This window comes from Neomonachus schauinslandi, chromosome 2, assembly GCF_002201575.2.
Source record: "Neomonachus schauinslandi chromosome 2, ASM220157v2, whole genome shotgun sequence".
NCBI classification, from domain to species: Eukaryota; Metazoa; Chordata; class Mammalia; order Carnivora; family Phocidae; genus Neomonachus; species Neomonachus schauinslandi.
Genome location: NC_058404.1, coordinates 16,214,430 through 16,236,171, shown reverse-complemented (window position 1 = coordinate 16,236,171; position 21,742 = coordinate 16,214,430). Strand labels below are relative to the sequence as shown.

Sequence of the window (21,742 nt, the reverse complement as noted above, 5' to 3'; positions counted from 1 at the left end):
ATGTGGCTTCTATTTTCTTCATCTGGTTTAGATCTTTAAGTTTTCCTAAAATAACATGTTACCATATATTCATTTTCTAGTTCCCAGAAGTCTATGGAAATTACATGTTACAAAAGCAAGCTAAGTTATGTCACCACTGGCTAGCTGGTGTCCTTCAGTTAACCTCAAGGAGGCCAAAATTTTTCTCTCTGCTACCTGTACCTCGTTTCTACTAGTGTTTCTCATATCTTTATATCAGCTATTAATATCACCATAAAGTGTTTATTTATAGACCAATGTATAGCACCACTGATGTTACAGTCCATTCTCAATTCTTGCCTGAGGCATTTTCATTCAGGATGCTTACTGAATATTATCTTTAGTTGCCTAGTTTTATGTTCTGTACTGAAAATGTCCTAACGACTTTCTCCTACACTTTGAAGTTTTTCTGACATAAGAGATTGTGTTGCCTCATCTCATCCATTAACCCTATTCAAGTCAGGATCTGAGAATTCTGTTGCCTTCTCCTGCTCACGGTTATATTTTTAGCTCTTTATTGGGATCCTAGCAAGTCTGTCCTCAGAACTGTGCTGATGCATTATCTCATTTAATTATCACAACAGTCGTATGAAATAGGAACTATTTTCTCCATTTCACAGTTAAAACTGAGGCTTGGAGCATACATGACTTCCCAAGGCCACACCGCCTATAAGAAAGGAAGCCAAGTGCAAGCCAGGTCTGCAAAATCCAAGCCTATCTGACTCGAGCCCATGTCTGTGGGTAGAGTCTACTTTAGATAGCGAGACTGGTCGCTATAGGGTGACTTTTTGTTATTAACCCTCATCTACCTCTAGGAGAACTGCATTTCTGTGTAGTGCAGGGTCATCAAAAGACAGAGCGTGTGGCCACTACTCAGCAATATGCTGGAGCCAGCTCACAAGGCTTGTGTCGGCTCAGGAGAGCCGGCTGTTAACTTTTCAGGAATTAAAATCTACCATTATTAAAATGATACAAACCTGCAATTAAACTGTACTTTTTAAAAGGTGAAAGTACTTACAACTCATCATTTCCTAATAAATGGATTGTGCTAGCACCTATGTTCACGGTTACTCACGTCTACTGTGTCAGCATGGTGGAGCCACTATGTATAGGAGGGTGTGCTGCGACAAATCTCTTCCCAACTTCCCATTCAGTGAGGTCATCCTGGCAGCTTAGTATTAACACCACAGAAACCAGCAAATGCGACAAGTCAGGGTTTCTTGCCCCTCCTCAAAATAGCCAGTTTTTAAAACTGGCTATTTTGCACACCACTTCTATACTCTTCACTGCCATTCCTTCAGTGAACCTGGTGAATCATAAAATTCTTCTCTATTGAGTAGAGACCCAGCACCACCACTTTTGCTTGTTTTTTCCAAAAAAAGAGCACTACCCATCCACCCCACCACCTCCTCTTGATGTTTTTTTCTAAGTATAAGGGGTTTCATCCCCAGCCTCTCTCCAGCTCTCTCTCATCTTCTCCTCTATGCTCTAGAGAAGGAAGAGGTCTTTAAACTGACCACAGAGGAGGAGGAACCGGGCATGTGAAGCACAGCCCTTCTGTTCTCCTCTTCAGAGCATGTGTTCTCTGCCTCCAAGGACAGCCAGCACGTGGACTCCGCACCTGCCAGAAAGATGGGGATCGGGAGGGAGAATCAGGGACAAAGCCAGGTGGGAAAGAATGTCTGATTCTGAGATTCCATTTTAGAGAGTCATTGCTTGCATATATAAACGACATTCTCCATCATCTATCAGTAATAAGAGCAAGATTTTTGGCCTTCATTTGGCTTATTCCTTAGCCCTTAGGTGGTTCAGACCTCAGGCTGGAGAGAGGAGCACTTTTATTTATTGGGCCTCCTCAAACCCCCAAATAAAATGTTGCACTCTAGTGGGCCACAAGTAAGTGATCAGTGTCCACATGAAATTAGATCTACTTGCAATCCTTGGTCTGAGATCGTAACGATAGCAGTAACTAACAATGCGGAATATGCAGATCCTGGGCGGAGTGCTTTACGTAAATGGACTCATGGTCCTCATGGTCATTCATAAAGCAGATACACCTTACCCACCGTGCCAGTGTTGCTCCAATTATAAGCGCATCATGAATTCTTTAATTTCAGAGAGATCATAAACTTCTTTATCCCAAATATCCCCTTCTTAGATCAAATTTTCCATTGCCATCAATACTTATCTTTCCTCCTAAATGAAGGTATTTTGCTTTCTCCCATATGTTTAACTACCACCTCTGTGCCCTCTGCTATTTCTCAGACACCAACAGAAGGAATTAAATTCTGAAGTCAATGTACTTTTACTTTTTATAAAACTGAAAGATCTTTTTGAACGTTTTCCATAAGCAGCCTTGCATTTTAATGTGGTTTTTTAAAAACTAAATTTATATTCATTTATTCTTTTCATAAAAATTTGCCAGGCTTCTCTTTGTTTTATACTTCATGATTTCTCATCTCCTTGCCCACCCACGTTAACCTTTCCTTTGCAGTTTATATGTGCTTACTGATTTCTGACATGGTGGAGCAGTTTGTCTGAAGGTATGCTTGATTTCTTTTTCCATGTTCCTCTATAACATAATCCAATTTTACTGCTCATGACTCAAAATCTATCTTCAGAATCACTGTTCAAAGCACCAAACATTCAAATAATTTAAATTCTCCTACACAGAAGCATGCAATTTTAGGAATTTTAATATTTTTAGTGTACTAATCTTCATGTGCAAATGCCCCTGAACTAATTCAGAGATGAAATCCATCCCCTTAACATCTGAAGAAAAACCATTTAGCAAACTCCCTCAGTAACCCATTCCACTGCTCCTTATGACCTCTTAAATTAACCTATCCATTATGGCCATTCCCGCTTGCTTTATCGCAGTAAAACAGAAAACACATCCATCTCAGTACACACTCGATAAAAGGTTTCCTTCATTTCTCCAAGCGAAATAATACTTAATATTTTAATTTTAAACCTTTTATTCATTATTGACATTTCCTCTCTACTATTTTTAGATTCTCCATGTTGCTCTTTAAGTAAGGGGTCAGAAATAAACAAATCCAGAACTGAAAAAATCTAATAAAGACCGGACTGGCAGCAAATGGAAGTTACGGCAGTGACAGGTTGCCCCGATTTTCTTGTCTCTCTGGCAGCCTTTCCCTGTCTCCCTAACAAAGGATGGCACTTCTGGCAGCACTGTTCCCCACGCAAGCATTAGTGCCTGCAAAGGCTCCTGGACAGTAGAGACTGGCCGCCCCACTTGCAGGAAGTCCCACAAGGGAGGGGCCGTGTGCGCTGCTCTTTTCTGCCCACCTGGCTAGCCGGTTACCCGCCTTTACAGGTAGGATTTCAAGTCAGACAGACCTGAGTTCAAATCCCAGCTGTTCCTTATTAGCTAAGTGATCCAGGGCAAGTCACTTTACCTTCCCCAACTACGTAATGAGAATAGTAGTACTTAATTCACATAGTCGTTACAACAATCAGATGGTAAGAATTTCCCTGTACCTAATGCATGTTAGATATTCAACAAATGGTAGCTTAAAAACAAAGAAGTTTCCCCTTCTTGGGCATTTGCTTGGCATCTCTTTAACTTTGGCAAATGTCTAGTCCCGGAAAGTAGTACTTGTCCAATGTCTGTGCGGGGAGTAGCGCTATCCCACCTTGCTCTAACTATACAACAGGAGCACTGTAGCAAAAATGGCAACGTGCCCATTCTGTATCTATGTTTCTTTTTTCCTTAATAATAGAATCCTCCATTTTTAACTGAACCTAAGGCTTCCCAGAATAATTATATCTGACGGAAAAAATATAAGCAGAAATGTCATGCAGTAGCTTCCAGGTAGTTCTTTAAAAGACAGCCAATGCATGACCTTTGCCACCATCTTTTCTTGCCTTCATTCTGCTTCCTGGAATTAGGATATGATGAATGGCATTCTAGACTACACCCTGAACCACGAGGACTCTGGAATGTTCCTAGGATGGCAGAGCAGTGAGCTGGACGGAGCCTGGGTCCCTGAGGAGGGTAGAGCCCTCCTACCAGTCTTAGACTGCCTGTTCCTGACTTCTTTTATAGAAGAAAGAAAAAACCCTCTGGACTTTGGTAAGTAATCATTATTCTGTGGGTTTTCTAGCCTCCTCATCTAAATCTAATCCTAATGTAAGTATCTCCAATCTTTTCATGGGATTCAAGTAATACTTTTTAATCAGGGGCAATTTTGTCCTCCAGAGGACATCTAGCAATGTCTGGGGGATGTTTTTGGTTGTCACAACTACGGAGGTGGTACTGGCATCCAATGGGTGAGGCTAGTGATGCTAATATTCTACAATAAATAGAACCACCCCCACAACCAAGAATTGTCTGGGCCAAAATGGCATTTTCACCAAGGCTGAGAAACCTTGGGTTAAATACATCTCTCAGGATCACCAGTGATAAAACGCCCTTTATTCATTACAATAAACATGGTAGAAGAATGAGGTGTCTGGATTAATCAATATTCTTCTCAACAGTTACTATCTCTCACAAACAGTGATAAATAGTTTTCAAAGAATTAGAATATAACAACTATAGGACATCTAGCCGAGACTTGAGATTGGTAGCAAGTGGAAGAATATTCCATTTAAAAGAGATTCTCAATTCTAGTTGCACGTTATAATCACCTGGAGGGCGTTTAAAAACCACTGATGCCCGGGTTCCACTGCAGGCCAATTATATAAAAATCCCTGGGGGTGAAGCCTAGGCAAGTGTATTTCTCATGGAGGAGCAAATTGCTTCCATAGCGCACTTTGTGCAAACATGCCGAGGAATTACACACACAACACAGGCAACGGGGTATTCCTGGGCCATGATCCGCCTGCTCCCTCGTAGGAGGTTCTATAAGGGCAGAACCTTTAATTTCCCCTTTGTTTAATGTTTACTCCCACTCCCTCTTTCTCTTCAAAATAAAGGAACACACATCGCTTTCTCTAGTACAGCTGTAATCGTCCAGTCTCAATAACGGATGTGTCTTTGCTCTGACCTCTGGTTTGCCTTCCTTGACGGTGGTCGCCACCCCACCACCCAGACGGGCGGTGGGAATCTGTTCAGTTGTCCTTTAATATCTTGCATCAACAGGACATTCAGATTTCTGGCTCCTGTCTCGTTGGCAGAGTGGATCACTGCTTCCACTAGAAGACGCTGGAAAATTCAAAATGTTATACCAGTCCAGCCACCACATCCTCACTTCCACATCTCGGATGCCAGAAAAGAAGAAAAAGGAAGTAGCTGCAAAGGACAGTGAGATATCCAGCTGTAATTTTTTTAAAGCCTGGGTGATTCTAATATATAGCCAAGGTCAAAAACCACTGGTTTAGTGTACGCGAAGGGAGCACTTCTAGCTCCATAATCGTACTGTCAAAGCAGCTCATGCTGACTCCGAAAAAAACACTGTCACAGAACTACAAATATGACCTTCAAGGCTTTTTTGGTTTGGTTGTTTGTTTTTAATGCATTCCAACCCAGCAGAGTTTAATGACTTTATTTCCTTTAGAAAATATGCATCTATCTCCCAAATATGTATGAAATAAAAGTGGATGGTTTCATCAACTGCTTAAGTCTAAATAAGACACATTCCTTGCTTAGGTGGCCTATCTTAAAATCTTACTGAGGGCAATTTGAAGATAGTGACCTGAAATGCTAATAAAGTCAGACAGTGGCATACTCTCATTGTACAAGAAAAACAGAATAGTTCAGACTATGATGGAAGAAAGCCACTCCATTAGTGCGGGGCAGCTGATAAGCTTCGTCAGTGCCGGCTTTAGACAAGAGTCTGATAAAAAGCAATTTTGCCTGTCAGTAACAGTATGTAGGCCTGACCCTTGAATACAGAGCAATTTTTCTATCAGATAAACAATAAGTAGTCCAGTAACCAGATAATTTATGCAGCATCACTTTTTTTGAGCAAAAAGATCAACCTCTACCACTGCAGAGTTGTTCCTGGCAGCCTTTCTAGTTCAATCTGTGCAAGAAGCAGAGAATAAGGTTAGCCCTCAGATTACCCTAAGATACAATGAATAGGGACACTGCCCCCTGGGTACAAGATATACCAGTACAATATCAAACAGAACTGCCTGAAATTTTATCTACAGCAAAGGCCAAGGAATGGTCTCATAGAGAAAATGCCCTTCACAGTATTTTCTCCCAAGCTTCTTTGCCAAGCTGTTGCGGGGACTATATATTCAAGATTACCATGATCCCATAGCTTATGCTGACTAATGTATACGACTTCTTGTTATAAGAGAAATTTGCAGCCCTTCCAAAGGAAGTCATCAACATATTTCCCAAGATTACAAAATTGAAAGTTTATAAAGGGACAGAGGTCAGAAAGATAGGTCATTTAGTTGCACTCAGTCATTACATCAACTTAATTAAATCTGAAAATGTATTGTTTTCTATCTAACAGAGTGGGCACTTTAAGAGTTTGATAATCTAATCACCAAAGTACCTCTCCAAGTGTCCTCCCCATGGACTCTATGAACTTTGTTGGAAAGAAAACCCAACAGTAACGTGGAAGACACAAAAGAGAACAGGAATATATGGAATAGGAATATATATGAGATGGGTGGTTAGGAAGAGATTAGGAATTTTCTGATAATACTACTGAAGATGCTCAATGATAACTCAAAAGGCATTCTTTAAAATGCAAACAACTCAAATTATCTGTCGACTGACAAAAGAATAAACAAAATGTGGTGTATTAATACAATGGAATATTATTCAGCCAAAAAAAGAAATGAAGTATTGATACATTCCACAACATGGATGACCTTGAAAATATTATGCTGAATATAAGAAGCCAGACACAAAAGGTCACATGTTGCACGATTCCATTTACATGAAACGTCCCTAACAGGCAAATCCACAGAGACAGAAAGTAGATTAGTGGTTGCCAAGGGCTGGGGTGGAGAAGGAATGGGGAGTGACTGCTAATGCGCACAGGGCTTCTTTTTAAAATGACGAAAATATTCTGGAATTAGAGGTAATGGCTGCACAGTCTGAATACACTAAAAACCACTGAATCATATAAAGTGGTGAATTTAATGGGGTGTAAGCCATATCTCTTTAGTTCAGCATTTCTACTGCCCCTTAAGCCTCTCTGTGCTCAACAGAGGGCCTGCCTCTCAGGACACCCAGTGTGTTAGACTTCAGTGTTGCCCTATTTATGACATCAAGAGGAAGTGATCTTACAGAAAGATTTAAGCGCTCATACCATTTTTATTTCATCATGTTTAAAGGGAAAAGCGTCAAATCAGGGTACCTAGTGTCCTCTTTGGCCACTCAGGTGAAAGCAATCCAAAATGCCCCTACTCTGACAAAAGCAGGTTATCCAATTATCCTGGGGCTTTTGTTTTCTAAAGGTCAATTCTTACTGAGTTACTTCTTTACCTATCAGATGACGAACTGCCAATATTAAAATATCGATAGCATTTCAGATAGTCCTGAGCCTCTGACCAGTACGTTTTGAAAAAGATAAGCCATTAATTCTAATCAAGATTCATTCATCTCATACTACAGAACTGTGTTAGAGTACTAGTGTTTGATCACTCAAAATAATGACTTCCGATTTCAAAAAAGTCTTTTGGTACCTTTTCGTTACACCACTATCTTTGTCAACATGTGTGCAGTGCTAGGATCTTTTGTTTGATACACAAAACAGAACACTCATTCATAAGTCTGGAAGTAGAACGAATACGGATTCAGTTAACTATCTGCCACATTGATCCTAGATTGTTATCTTAGACTTCCTTGAAGTTACCAAGTGACCCACTTCTGACTGTATTGTGAAAGACTGCTTAACAGGGAAAAAGTACTTAGGAATGCAACGCTTCTTCAGTTTATCTACATAAGGTGCCATCTGTTCACAAGCAATGTCTTCAGAGAAAACCGTAATTGCACAGAGGGTGGTCATCACGTTACCAAGGTCACACCACATGCAGTACATCCAGAACAACAGGTACAGCAGCAGGCAGACAGAGCACTACTGGAGCACAGGTTTGAACAGCATCTCTAGAACCAGCACTTGGGGTGCGTGTGTTGGCAGTTTGAAGGGGAAGAGGAGGCAACAAGGGTGTCCTGTCCTTGTGAGCTCTTTCACTCTCTATAGAATGACACTTTAAACTCCTTTTAAATTTCAAAGGAAGTCCTGATAAGGATAACCTTTGAGTGGGTATAACCTGTACACCCCAGATAACAAATCTGGGATACTGACTCTTGGGTTCTCTACACTCAAGGGTCACAATGATCAAAAAGGAATTTCTAGGTTCAGACACAGATGATTATAAATCTCTAATAAATGAGTACCATATAGCTTATTCAAGATTATGCATGGAAAGAGAAGCATAAATAAATCTCCAGAGATTACATCCCCTAAGAATTAAATTATCTGTAACCACAATCATACAAGTGAAGCCATCATTATACATTTGCAGGACCTAGATCAATACAGGACATGGTTTACAAGAACATGGTACCCTCTATAATGTCTACCTCTTACAATACTGTGTTATTCAGATTAGAAAACTAAGCAGCACAACTCACCTTAATGGCAACCCTAGTTCAGAGGCAAATATGACAAATCTAAAATCCTCAACGAGTTTAAAGACCCTTTCAGTCAATATTTTATTTTCCATCTGTAATTTATCAAAATTACTTACCAGAAGCAAAACGGACATATGGAGTTGCCTTTCTTCCCCATGTATTATTGTTTGGGGACATTAAAACTGAAGAGAAACCACAGAAACAGAAGCCTAGAAAATCCACAAACTATATATTGCTATATAATCATACTGTTTATGCATATACTATGAAAATAAAAAATAAATATACAAAAACAGACACACTTAACCCTAAGATATCTCAAGTACGATAAGGAAGATTCCATTCCCCTATCAAAGAGACTCCTAGGGTATATTTCAAATGTGTTTTCTCAAAATAATTAGTCAAGAACCCATGATTCCCAAACCTGGGCCTGCATTTTCTAAGAAAAATGAAGATCAATGCAATGTTCTATTATGTAATTTTAAAAACACACCATCTCCTTCCCATGGTTTTCTAAGTAAATATCTGAGCAGCTAAGTAGTTACTCCTACAACTAAACAGCTTTCAATCTATTATAATCTAATTACTTGAAAAACAGGATACCTTGGGGAAAAAAAAAAAAAAACACTAATTCCTCTGCGAAAGGAGAAACTGGATAAATTTAGTTGTCACTGAGTAGTAAGATTTATGGATCTCCTTTATTTCTGCCTCCCTGACAACCACATTTTTTTGGTACCTAACTAGGCAGAGGATGATAATTAGTAGCTACTGTCATGCTATAATTAAAGATCAAATACCTTAGTTGCTTCAAGAACTCAACATCAGAGTTGCTATTAATAAGCTTGATGAACTCTTCATAAGAAGGAGCATAGGTGTAGGCTCTCTTGTGATGTTCATTCATCTGTTCTCTGCGCTCCAACTGGGCAAGTAGCATCTGGTTAATGTAATCTGGATTACTAAGTAAATCCACTACTGGCTTCAAGACTGTGGGAAGAAGAAGAAAGCACCACTGAGAAAGGTATTGTCCTTTAAAGGAATTGTTTTTCTTTTACAGAACTGAAACCACATTTGGGAAACGTTTTTAAACTACCCAAATGGGGAAAATACAAACAACTCAAATATTCAAAAACGCGTGTGCGTGTACATACAGCTCCCTCTGGGTATGCTACCAACTACGGCCACAATCAAGTGGTTGATTTAACAAACGAGTTAAGTTTAAAGGAATAATGAAAGAAAGTCATTTGCAACCCAGGTTCCTAACAAAGACATCAAAATTAAGTACACTGATTATTTTCCTTTTATCTATTTTTTTTATAAGGCTCAACAGGTTTTGTCTGCCAAAAGATGAAAGTGAACGTTCTCCCAACTGGTGAATGCAGACCTCAAGGAAGAAGTTGTCAAAAAGTCAATAACACGACTACAAACTCATCCTACTAACTTTAGGTTAAAAGGTTCCCTTTTCGGGGTGCCTGGGGGGCTCAGCTGGTTAAGTATCAGAGTCTTGATTTTGGCTCAGGTCATAATCTCAGGGTCCTGGGATTAAGCCCGGCGTCGAGTCTGCTTGAGGATTCTCTCCCTCACCTTCTGCCCCTCCTCCCCACCACTTGCACACATGCATGCTCACACATACTCTCTTTCTCTAAAATAAATAAATAATCTTAAAAAAAAAAAAGTTGCCTTTTCTGGGGAGCCTGGGTGGCTCAGTTGGTTAGGCAACCAACTCTTGCGCTCAGCTGAGCTGTTGATCTCAGGGTTGTGAAGCCAAAAATAAAAAATAAAAATAAATTTAAAAATTCCCTTTTCTCTATGTTTGGTATCCACTAATGACCACAGAAAATAAATGAGACAGGGGCGCCTGGGTGGCTCAGTCGTTAAGCGTCTGCCCTCGGCTCAGGTCATGATCCCGGCGTCCTGGGATCGAGCCCCGCATCTGGCTGCCCGCTCCGCGGGAAGCCTGCTTCTCCCTCTCCCCCTCCCCCTGCTTGTGTTCCCTCTCTCACTGTCTCTCTCTCTCTGTTGAAAAATAAATAAAATCTTTAAAAAAAAAAAAAAGAAAAGAAATGAGACAATCAATCAATGCATATCAAATGCAATGTTATTTGAGATTTTGAGGTAAGAGAAATTTCTCTTAGGTCTTATTTTCTTCCATTTTTCATATTCTGGCCAAGCATCTCCCTCATTATACGTCCTTTAGTAATTACATTATACTGTGGTACAGTTCCTTTTTTGTCTATTCCAAGTTCACAAAATTACATATAGGCATTATCAATGAATCTTCTATCTTAAAAGTATTTTAAGTAAATGCACACTAGAGTTTGAGTACAGGTATTCTTTCATTGATGAATATATTATTGACCTGGATAATTCAAAAGCTACCCTAAAGGGATGCTTCCCTGTGAAGAACATAAGGACTAATTATCCTTTGTCAAAATAAACAACAGAATGGATTATGCATTTGGCAACATGTTACATAAAAAACTTGTTTATCATGGATGGCCAAATAATGCTGTCTTTGAGTGACACTTCACATTTGAAAATCTGAAAATATCTTAGCTCCCACATGTCCCATGATATACAAGGTCCGCATAGGTCTATATAAAGTGTTATCCACATTAGTATGTAGAACATTTGTTTGCATATCATTTGTTTGCATATTTGTTATCACATTAGTAATAAGAATTATTTATAAAAGTCTACCTTTTGTTGTGAGTATTTCTGCAAGCATTATACGTAAGCTGAGAGACTGGACATCCTTTGAGGGAAGGAGACAAAATACCAGAACCCGAGAACACATTTGTAGGAATCTCACTTCATCATATGAGGTCCTCAAGCATGTATGTAACACAAAAGGCCTTGGTTGTTCTTCATGTCTAAAAGAAATTAATGAAGAGAGGGAAGAGGAAGGAAAGAAATTTCTGGAAACAATTTGGTTATGTATCAAGTATAAAATATCTCAAATGGACAATACATGTTGTAATAATTGTGTCCACTCCTCAAAAATGTCAATAGCTAATAATTTTCTCAATCACAGACTAATTTAGAAAAATGCTAATGCATGCCCTTCCAGGATTTCAAACCTTAAGTAGCATCAACAATTACACATAACTCCCAAATCACAGCAACAATCCAGAAAAGTATGAGTGTTTCTTTAACTGGATTATTTTTAAGTCCCCTAGATGTCTTCTTAAATGTGATCTACAGCTTCATTTTTCAAAAAAAAATTAACATAACCAGGGTCACTAGACAGCTTTCCTGACTAAGTAATCATGGGATAAAATGGGTTTTCTACGGGTTTTCTACGGGTTTTCTACTGAGGAGAGGGTCCATGACTTACTTGATGCTACAGAAATTGGTGGCAAATTGCCTTCTGTGAGGTTCCCAAGTATTTTCTAAAGAGTCTTGCCAACTGTGGTCATAGGCTTCCCTATCAGCACTGACCCTATCCTCATCCCAGGACCATTAATTTGGAGGATCTGAGTGAAGAGGAGTAGAAAGTAGAACTTTCTATACCTCCTTTTCCCACAGTACCTTGATAGGAGTAGTTCAAGAAAGACTGGGAAGTTCATTTTTCTAATACCTTCCAGATAAGAGACAACGTTTACGGACTTCTTATATTAACTAAATATAATGCACCCAATCCTGGGCAAGGGGTGACACTATGCAGAGCAGAAGGAATCACACCAGGTGCTACACAGTAATGAAACAAATGCATATTAGTGCCTTTTACGACTAGCACCTCCGGAGTGTTGATGGCAATTTCTTTTTGCACTGGACAATGAAGACTAGTTTCCAGAGTAGGTACTCTAAAACAGAAAGATTTCCTCTTTGTCTTCTACGACAAGCAAGAAAAATTCAATACTAATATGAAAAGCCAACAAAAGAAACAGATTTTAAGAATAACCCTTTACATATATAGTGGTATATGTTGACTCTTTAAAAATGGCATCTTCAGCTGGCTCAGTTGGTAGAACATGAGACTCTTGATTTGGGGGGCATGAGTTCAGGCCATTAGGGGTAGAGTTTACTTAAAAAAAAAAAAAACAAAAATAAAAAATAAGTAAATTTAAAATGGCATCTTCAATTATTTGAAATTCTAGCTATGCTGCCAGTTAGAGATGATCTTTTAGTATAGTAAGATCTAGATGATACTTGTCTCATCAAGCACTTTTAAGGATGAAACTTTACTTTAAAATAGGTAGTCGGTTAACAATTATTGGGGAAAGTTGGCCCCAAAAAACTAATGACAGAAGCTTCTTTCTATAATAACAAAATACCTCTCAAAGTATTCACAATCCCTTCTCTGTTCCAGTGGAAGGCAGACAAAAGGAGCCTGGCCATCAGACTTCTACAAGTTCATCTCCCTCCTAGAACTGAGTTAGGGAAAAACTTTCTGAGTGAGCCTAAAAGGCCAGATATCTGGTCAGACGCACTCCATCTAAGGAAAAGGGAGAGGCCAATGCTTCCCTGGAATCCCTCTGCTCACTCCAAGCAGGATATTCCTATGATGGCTTCTAGTTCATGGACATCAAGTACTGCTTCAGAACCTGAGGAAAGATCCCGAGGCGCGTGGCTGCTTCTGGGTCAGGGGGTGTCCATGCACCTGCGTGCAGGCAGCACCCTCCTTCTGCCAGTGTGGATGGATCATTTGTTTACTCCAAGTCCTACTATTTGCATCTGGGTTCTCATTCCTAGTGAGCGAAAGGACATTCATTCACCTCTTATGAATTTCACATGTACAACAAGACTTAATCTTCCCACCTACACTGAGAAGCAGGTATCATCAGCAGCATTTCATAGATGGGAACATTGAGGATCTGAGTGGTTAGTGAATAGTCCAAAGTCGGAGGTAATAAATGGTAGAAATAACTCTCCTGTTCAGCCTGACTCTCAAGTCCAGACTCTACGCTACTCCATAATCAAAGACCGCAAAGATGAAAGGGGGAAAAATTTCAGAGATAAAGACAGAAAATATGAATAAAAAACATTATTTTTTCCCCTTAAACAGCATGCCTGTACTTGACTAGTAAATCAAACACACAGAGATTGTAAGAAGGAGACTATGAAATTAAAGATGCTACTGATCAAACAGCATAAAAAGAATCAGTTTTAGATTTTCCTGAAACATGCTGGAACAAGACAGATGGGACAAAGGAAGAGGAAGCAGAGGCAAGACTTAAATGTGATCTGGACTGGGTTTAAAGCAGCAACAGAATGTCAGCCTGGAAATAAACACAAGCTGACCGGAAAGCTGCCTCCACACCATTGCCTAACGGTCAACCAGTGTATGTGTTGCTTTTATTAATGCAATTTATTATTCTCTTGTCTGACAGTGGCCAATTCAGTTGGGTGCTTCCCAGGCTGCCAAAGTCATTTTGCAGCCGATAGACATCCGCACACCAATGGGAGATTTCTAGGACGAGGGCACTATTTACCTGGGGCAGGCAAGTGCAGACACAGCCTTCAAACCTAGACACACTGTCTGCCAGTCTCATTGTGTGATTTGTAGAAGATAATGCATTAACAGATATTAGTTAGGGTTCACTTCTAGGGCATAATCATCTATATGCAAAACACTAGTAACTAACTGGCACTTTTTCAAATATCTATAATCCCAGAGGACAGTGGTAGATTTTTTTTTCTTTAATAAGAATCATCAACTAGAGCTTCTAGGCATAGCCCAGATATCAGCAAAATAAATCTACCGTTGGTATAAGAAAACTAGAAGCCCAGAGGGAAGGCGTTTCTAAAATGGAATCAATTATCTGTTTCTATTATTGTGATGCTTTACCCATAATATCTTTATATTAGTCACAAAAGCAGTAATTTCAGAAGCTGGTAAATGTCTCCATGAAAAATATATGCTCATGTTCAAATTATATCATCATGAAAATACTAAATTTCTCTAACCACTTGCTCTTCTCCCAAACTTAAATCCATTAGTCTTCTCACTGGAATAAAACATAAATTTAAAATACTGTCTTTCAGTGAACCATAATTTAAATACTTTAAAATGAGCTTCCACTGAGTTCAGAAAAGTCTTGGACAGTACCTGGCACGCAGAAGCAAGGAGCCCTTTATACAACAGATATTACAGCAAACCAGCAGGAGCTCCTAGGGGTTGCTGAACACTTGAAAAGAGCAGCTGAAGCTCTTGAGACATCAGGGGTATAACCCTAGAGTCCTCATTCTCTCCCTTTCCTTGTCAGTTCACACACTCCCTTTCTGGAAGTTGCTTTCTCTACCAACAACAGTTTTCAAAGGGTGGCGTGGGGACCCCTATGTGTAAGATAAAATGTCACTTGTCTTTTCCACTCCTGTTCTCACCAGCAGAGTGGAGCGTCCAAGAGGCCACCTAATGTGTGCCTACACCATCACTCTACTGGCTAATGGGAAGTGGACTGTGTTCGTGCACTTTAAAAATGTCTTGATTTTAACAGCTGACATGGTAAATATCGATAGTATAACAAGAGGTGAGGTGGTATACATTTAACAACTGGCTCCCCAAGGGGAAAAACAGCTGATTTGTAGTATTCGCCCACTGCACAGTGTAAATACTCCCACCACGGCCAATGACAAGCTAGCAAGGTGATATTCCTGATCTCAAAGTAAGGAAGGGATGTGCACAGTCAGCTCTTGCAAACTCAAACCAGTACAAGCTGGTTCTAGCACCCCACAAGATAGAACCCACATAAACAAGAGTGCTTTTGGGGGAGCCTGGCTGGGTCAGTCAGAAGAACATGCAACTCTTGATCTCGGGATTGTGAGTTTGAGCCCTACATTGGGTGTAGAGATTACTTAAAAACAAAACCTTAAAGAAAAAAAGTGCTTTTAGGTTTTCAACAACTTTAAAGAATACAGAGGGATCCTGAGACCAAAAAAAAATCTGAGAACAATTGCTCTACAGTAATTTTTTTCAAATCATGGGTTGTGACCCACAAGGAATAAAATAAAATTTAGTTCATCTCAAATACCATTTTTAAAAAGATGTTAACACAAAAATACCAGTTATCACAGGTAATAAGAGTATTGTTTTATGAAACTGGGTCATGATATAAAATGTTTTTCTTACTATGGGTCACCATTTTTAAAAAATGCAAAACATTAGGGGCAGCAAACTGGAAAATATCAGGCACACGATGGCTCTGCACATTTTGATCTCATAAGCCTGTGCGACACAGACTTTGGGAGAGAGAACAACTGATGGAAAGAGGCAATACAGCCAAGAACAGGGAGCTGCTGCTGCGCAAGGACATTCGGCAAGTAGGCCCCACTGAGCAACAGCACAGGGCAGAACAGGGACTGCCCGCTGACAAACTCACTAGGCAGGGCCTCTCAGAAGAGAATAGGAGTCACCACCTGCCCAATAAGGATGCCAATGCTTATCCATCCTCATTTGTATTTTTCAGATACCCACTCTCTCCCCTGAAAGTAGAGGTAGAAGAGTAGCAGTGAGAATAGGCCACGTTAACTGTAAGGAGCACCCCTCCTACTGAGTCCATATCCAAACAGGCAGAAGACTACTCCTTTCTTTCAGTAAGATGACTTTTATACGCAAGTTAGAAGTGCTGTAATTCAGCATTCTCACACTCACTCAGGAGTAGGACATACAATTAAGAGCCTACCAGCAAACCTCTAAACAAATCCTCTAAGGATTTGTTACAAGCTCAGAAATGGCCTTGAAGTCTTCCTTCCAAAGGCAGAGTCACCTCATAGGCACAGATCTTGTCAGTGGAACAGTACAAAGAGCTAACAAGCCTAAATATTCACAATTTTCATATTGAAACATTTCTAATTACAGCCACAAACCCCAATATTGAGTTCTTTTTAAAAGTCAATTTTCAGGATACGGTGATGCAACAGAGCTCTCAACAAAAAGAAATTCTAAACCTTACTAAACATTGTAAACTCATGGACACTTCACAGTATAAGACACTGTATTTAAATTTTCTACTTCTAGGTACTCATGATTCTATAAACAAGTTCATGACAGTGCTGGCTCGGTAAAATTCACTTCATTGTTTAAGTTTTTCACAAAATTAAAGAAGTCCATAAAGGGGTTTTCTATTAGAGAGTTATAAAAAAAATCTACTCTACCAGTACACTATAAATGTTCTCCCTCAATATATCTATATTTCAAGCCAAGTGCCAGCAAGAGGCAGAAAATTCTAGAGTTTTATCTTGACTTTGACCCCTTTCTGTATAAGAAAGATATTTTAATGTGGAAAAAAAGTGGGGGAGGTTGTTCATGTTTGAACAGTTACCTGGCATTCGCAGCTTTCAGGTCACAGAAATGAGTGAGTAAAGTTCTTACAACATCATTGCAGATGACTTTAACCACATCCACATGGCTCAGTCTGTGACGCAGCTGTCTGGCAATTTCCCAAAAGTCTTCCAAGAGCAGGTGGTAAAGCTGTCCCTCATCTCTGCTGAGATTTCCATACCAGGACAGAACGTAATCTCTATAACTGTAGTCAAACACTACCAGGAATAAACAAAGCAATGAGTAAATCTTAGACGAAAGAAGCATATACCAAGACCACATTTCTACTAGACGCTGAGGACCTACTATTTAATATTCACTGTTTAAAATATAAAGACAGTAGATAACACAAGAGAAGACATAATCTTTCCTAGAATGTTTGAAAATAAAAAGATTCTCATCTAACTAAAATTCTGGAGGTGTGGTGACCATATGTCCTGAATTTTTGTGGACAGCCCAATTTCTAAATATTCTATCCTGGGGCCAAACTATCTAAATTTATCAAAAAACAGAGCATCTTACAGAGTGGCAACACACTTATCGAGTCTGCCAGTCATCAATTTATTGCCTCTCGCTTCCAAATTCACCTTTTCTTGCCCTGCTTTATGATACTGGAGATAGACCATGTAAACATTTCTTTGCCAACCCATACCATGTTAGAGTTTGTCAGGAGAGGATGCTGGGGGGACTGTGGAGGAGGAAGGGGCTTCTTCTTGTCCTGGTTCCTGTGTGCTCTTCTCTGATTGCTCCTGCAGTGTGCGGTGGGCAGCAGCAGGTGGGCCATCAGATGGCCTCACCCCCCGCAGATTCTAATGGCATTCAGAGGGCAGCTCCCCAGAGAAGTCTGCTAGTACCCTGGGGTGGCTTCCCGTAGCCTGTGGCATCTCCCCCAAACTTCTCCACCATTACCTGGGCCACACATGTGCCCTCTCCAGTGAGACCTGGATCTCAACTTGGGAGTGAAGAAGGAACCCGCTCCCAAACGTATCCCTCCTGGAAGTGCTCTGCCTTGGCCCCAGAAGTAGTGATTGCTCCCCTTATCTGCTCTTCCTATATTCTTTGGAGTTCTTTTTATTCCTCAGTAGTCAAGTCCCTTGGCAAGTTAATCATTCTTTATATTAAACTTTCTTGTTCAAGTATTATGTGGTTTCTGTCTCTTAATGAGACCCCAACTAACGCAGGAAGAATCCCCTAAGTCAGAGATCACACCAGGCTCAGCATCTGTGGCTGACAACCTTCTTTGGGAAATTTCTAGTATCTCTTTTCTTAATTCTGGATCAGTTTATGCCTTGGAAATAAAAACCCTTAGCTCTAGAGCAGTGCTGTCCAACAGAAATAGGAGAGTCACATACATAATTTTAAGTGTCTAGTAGCCACACTAAAAAAGGAAAAAAGAAACAGGTTAAATTTTAATATGTTTCAACTAATATATCCAAAATATTATGATTTCAATATATAATCAAGACTATCAATTAATGAAGTTTTTTTTTAAGATTTTATTTATTTATTTGACAGAGAGACAGCAAGAGAGGAAACACAAGCAGGGGGAAGTGGGAGAGGGAGAAGCAGGCTTCCTGCTGAGCAGGGAGCCCGATGCGGGGCTTGATCCCAGGACCCTGGGCTCATGACCAGAGTGAAGGCAGATGCTTAACTATCTGAGCCACCTGGGCACCCCAATTAATGAGATTCTTTTCCCATGCTGAGTCTTCACCATCTGGTATATATTTTATACTTTCAGCACATCTTAATTTGGACTAGCCACATAACTCACTCGCCACTTATACACAGTAGTTCTCTGTTGCTCAAGGCAGCTCAAGTCCACATAGAAGATGAAGACTGAAAAATAAAAATGTTACTGGACTAAAGTCGTGATTTTCCCAAGGGAGGAAGAACACAGCCCCATATCCGTGTTTCAGCATAAGGATACCTGTACTATTTTTTAATCACTGCTTATTTCTCAAGGTTTTCTCTTTCCTTCTTCAAATACCACTTGATTTGGCTTAATTTTGATATGACCATACTTTGTCTCAGATAAATAGTCTATCCTCTTGCTTTGCTTTGTTCCCAAGAATCCTGTGGAACAAAAAGTAACTTGGGATCCTGATTTACTGCACACCTGGCCCACAAATGTCTGACAAATAATTCTTAAATAATTCTGCAGGCCAGGACTGGGTGCTTGTTTTATTCATCTTGATTGCTATATACCAATTTTAGATGGGCTTAGGTCGGGGGGAGATGGGAAGGTGGCAGGAGGGAGGTCACAGTTCTTAGAAAGCTGAATAGCAAATGGAACCTCCAGCTCAGAGTTCATCTTATGTAAGGATTCCATATATGTGCAAAAGCCCACAAGTCAAGGAAAGCCCCATTCTTGTTTTAATATTCTGTGATGGCTTTTTTTTTCCTCAGAATATCAACTATGAAAGTATTATCCAATGCTTTTCCACATTTCCAGAATTTCTGCATTGCAGCTTTATAATAATTCACAAAATGGCATCTTAAATCCCATAGGTCAAACACATACATAAATCATCAAGAATTTTGTTCACAGACACATATGTACAAAGGTTTAGCTAAATCCTCAAAGTGATTCCACTGGCCTCAGTAGTGGGATAAGACACTTAAGATAGCTTAAGCTTTATAGCTGAGAACGATTACTTGCCAAAGACTAAGGGGCAGGCATTTAAAAGAAAAAAAAAAAAAAGAGATACTACCTCAATCTTTCATTTTTCATTAAATAAGCATTTAATTCTGGTATGTACAGCTTCCAGTATATAAGGTAGAATAGATATCTGCTGGACACAAAAGAAAAGGCAAAACAAAAGCAAAACCAACAAATAAATCATTTCCTAAACCTTTTGGCTATTTTCTGATCACTTCCAAATATTAATTTGAACAAATGGTTACGTTTTCTAGATTTTACAAAAAGTAGCCACATCTCATTCCTAATTGGACTATTCCATTTAGGAGAAAGCAGAAATGGTTTCTGACCTGGATATTTAAGAAATTAGAGCAAAAACAGGAGTAGGCTAATCCCATAATCTCACTTATTGACAAAAAGTAGACCATAGCTCCTACACAGTAATTGCGTTACATCCTCTCAAGAAATTGAGGCTCCCAGAAGTGAAATAACTTGCTCAAAGTCAAATAAGTGATAAAGCCAAGTGTCCTATCTGCCAGTCAAACACTCTTCCTACTCAGCACACTGTAGTCCTGCATGAAGGTGGAACAAGTCACGTGAGTAAAAGACATGAGAAATCTGAATAGCGGCCCTTTCCATTGGATATCCAGCTTCTTTAAAACATTTATATGAAAAAAATACGCTAAAAATTGTCCTAGAAGGCACAAATAGGACCAATGGGTGGAAGTCATAAGAAATTGTCTTTTCCGTTCAACATAATGAATAAAATCATTAAAGCTATTCAAGATTCACAGTAAATGGTGAATATTCTATCATAAGAAACTTTCAAAACGAGCTGGATATCCAATGGACAAGGATGACCTAGAAAAAATTACTTCCTGAGATGGGGGGCTGAATTACGTAATCTCCACAGACTCTTGTCTGCAAAGCTTTTATATCCTTCTGGTAAGAGCCACCCTGACTACAAAGCACTGCTAATTTGTTCATTTGCAATTCTTTCTCCCTTACTCTCTTATTAAACAAAGTTGTCATACCACAGAATTTTTAACTAGTAGCAAATAAACCTATAACCCGAAACGTTTGGGAAATAGAAGCATTTTTCCTTTCATTAAAATTTAGTTTCAAATTATAGAAGGAAATTAAAAGCAATTATAAGAGACTTAATATCTTTAAAATAAGATCTCAGCACGCTAAAGGATTTATGTGAAGGGCATATTCATCTACATAATTTCCCATTACACGTGTTAACCACACACTGCATATGTTAATTAATACAGCTCTAAAATACTCCTCCAATACTACATTTTTGTTAGGAATTGATAAAAATGAATATGGGTAAAAATCTCAACTCAGGGGCGCCTGGATGATTCAGTCAGTTAAGCATCTGCCTTCCATTCAGGTCATGATCTCAGGGTCCTGGGATCGAGCCCCGCATCCCGCTCCCTGCTCAGTGGGGATCCTGCTTCTCCCTCTCCCTCTGCCTGCCGCTCTGCCTACTTGTGTGTGTGCTCTCTCTCTCTCTCTCTGTCAAATAAATAAAATCTTCAAAAAAAAAAAAAAAAAAACCACAACTCAGTAATAGAAGATATACCTGGAACTAACAAATCTCTATCAATAGCTTATCAGTACACCTTTAACCTAAGTATTATAAAAATATAGCAAATATAAAAAGTGTGAAACAAGGGCAATTGGCTGGCTCAGTCCATAAAGCATGTGACTCTTGATCTCAGGTCATGAGTTTGAGCTCCATGTGGGGCAAAAAAAAAAAAAAAGAAGAAGAAAAAAGTATAAAACAGAGCCATGATTCTAAGTATATATTATGTAGCTAAATATACTCATTTATATACAAGTATATACATATACTCATTTAGATACAAGTGCACATATGAACAAAATATTTTAAAATATATCCTACGGATCAATTTGAAGAGACACAGAAATTCATGATAAAATTATTTTATGGTCTCTACTAAGAGATAAGCAGAAATAATATAACAAACCCCAATGAGAAATGGAAGAACACTTATGCTCATTGCCAAGCAAAGAGTTTTTCTTCTAAACACATAATAGCAGCCAACAAAACTTCAAGTGCTATTATCAGATCTATTTTCTAGACTACTCTCAATGAAATAAGCAGGTAAAAAGGAATCACTGCAGATTATAGAGAATGGAATAACATGTTTGGAACTTTGAGTAGGATTAATGTAAAAAAGAGGATTTAGGGTAACAAAGTAGGGAAAAACTGGAAGTGAGG

General features: G+C 39.3%; 1 protein-coding gene across 4 annotated transcripts in view; it reads right to left on the bottom strand.

The window, feature by feature from the left end:
* Window positions 1-21,742, bottom strand: part of SNX25 (sorting nexin 25) — a 123,727-nt gene that overhangs the window by 68,849 nt on the left and 33,136 nt on the right. For all 4 annotated transcript variants that reach the window (XM_044911731.1, XM_021694293.2, XM_044911739.1 and 1 more), the window contains exons 3-5: window positions 16,852-17,068; window positions 11,288-11,460; window positions 9,388-9,574 (exon numbers count right to left, since the gene is read on the bottom strand). In XM_044911731.1, coding sequence (XP_044767666.1) covers window positions 9,388-9,574; window positions 11,288-11,460; window positions 16,852-17,068 — 577 coding nt within the window. The remainder of the gene's footprint in view (window positions 1-9,387; window positions 9,575-11,287; window positions 11,461-16,851; window positions 17,069-21,742) is intronic.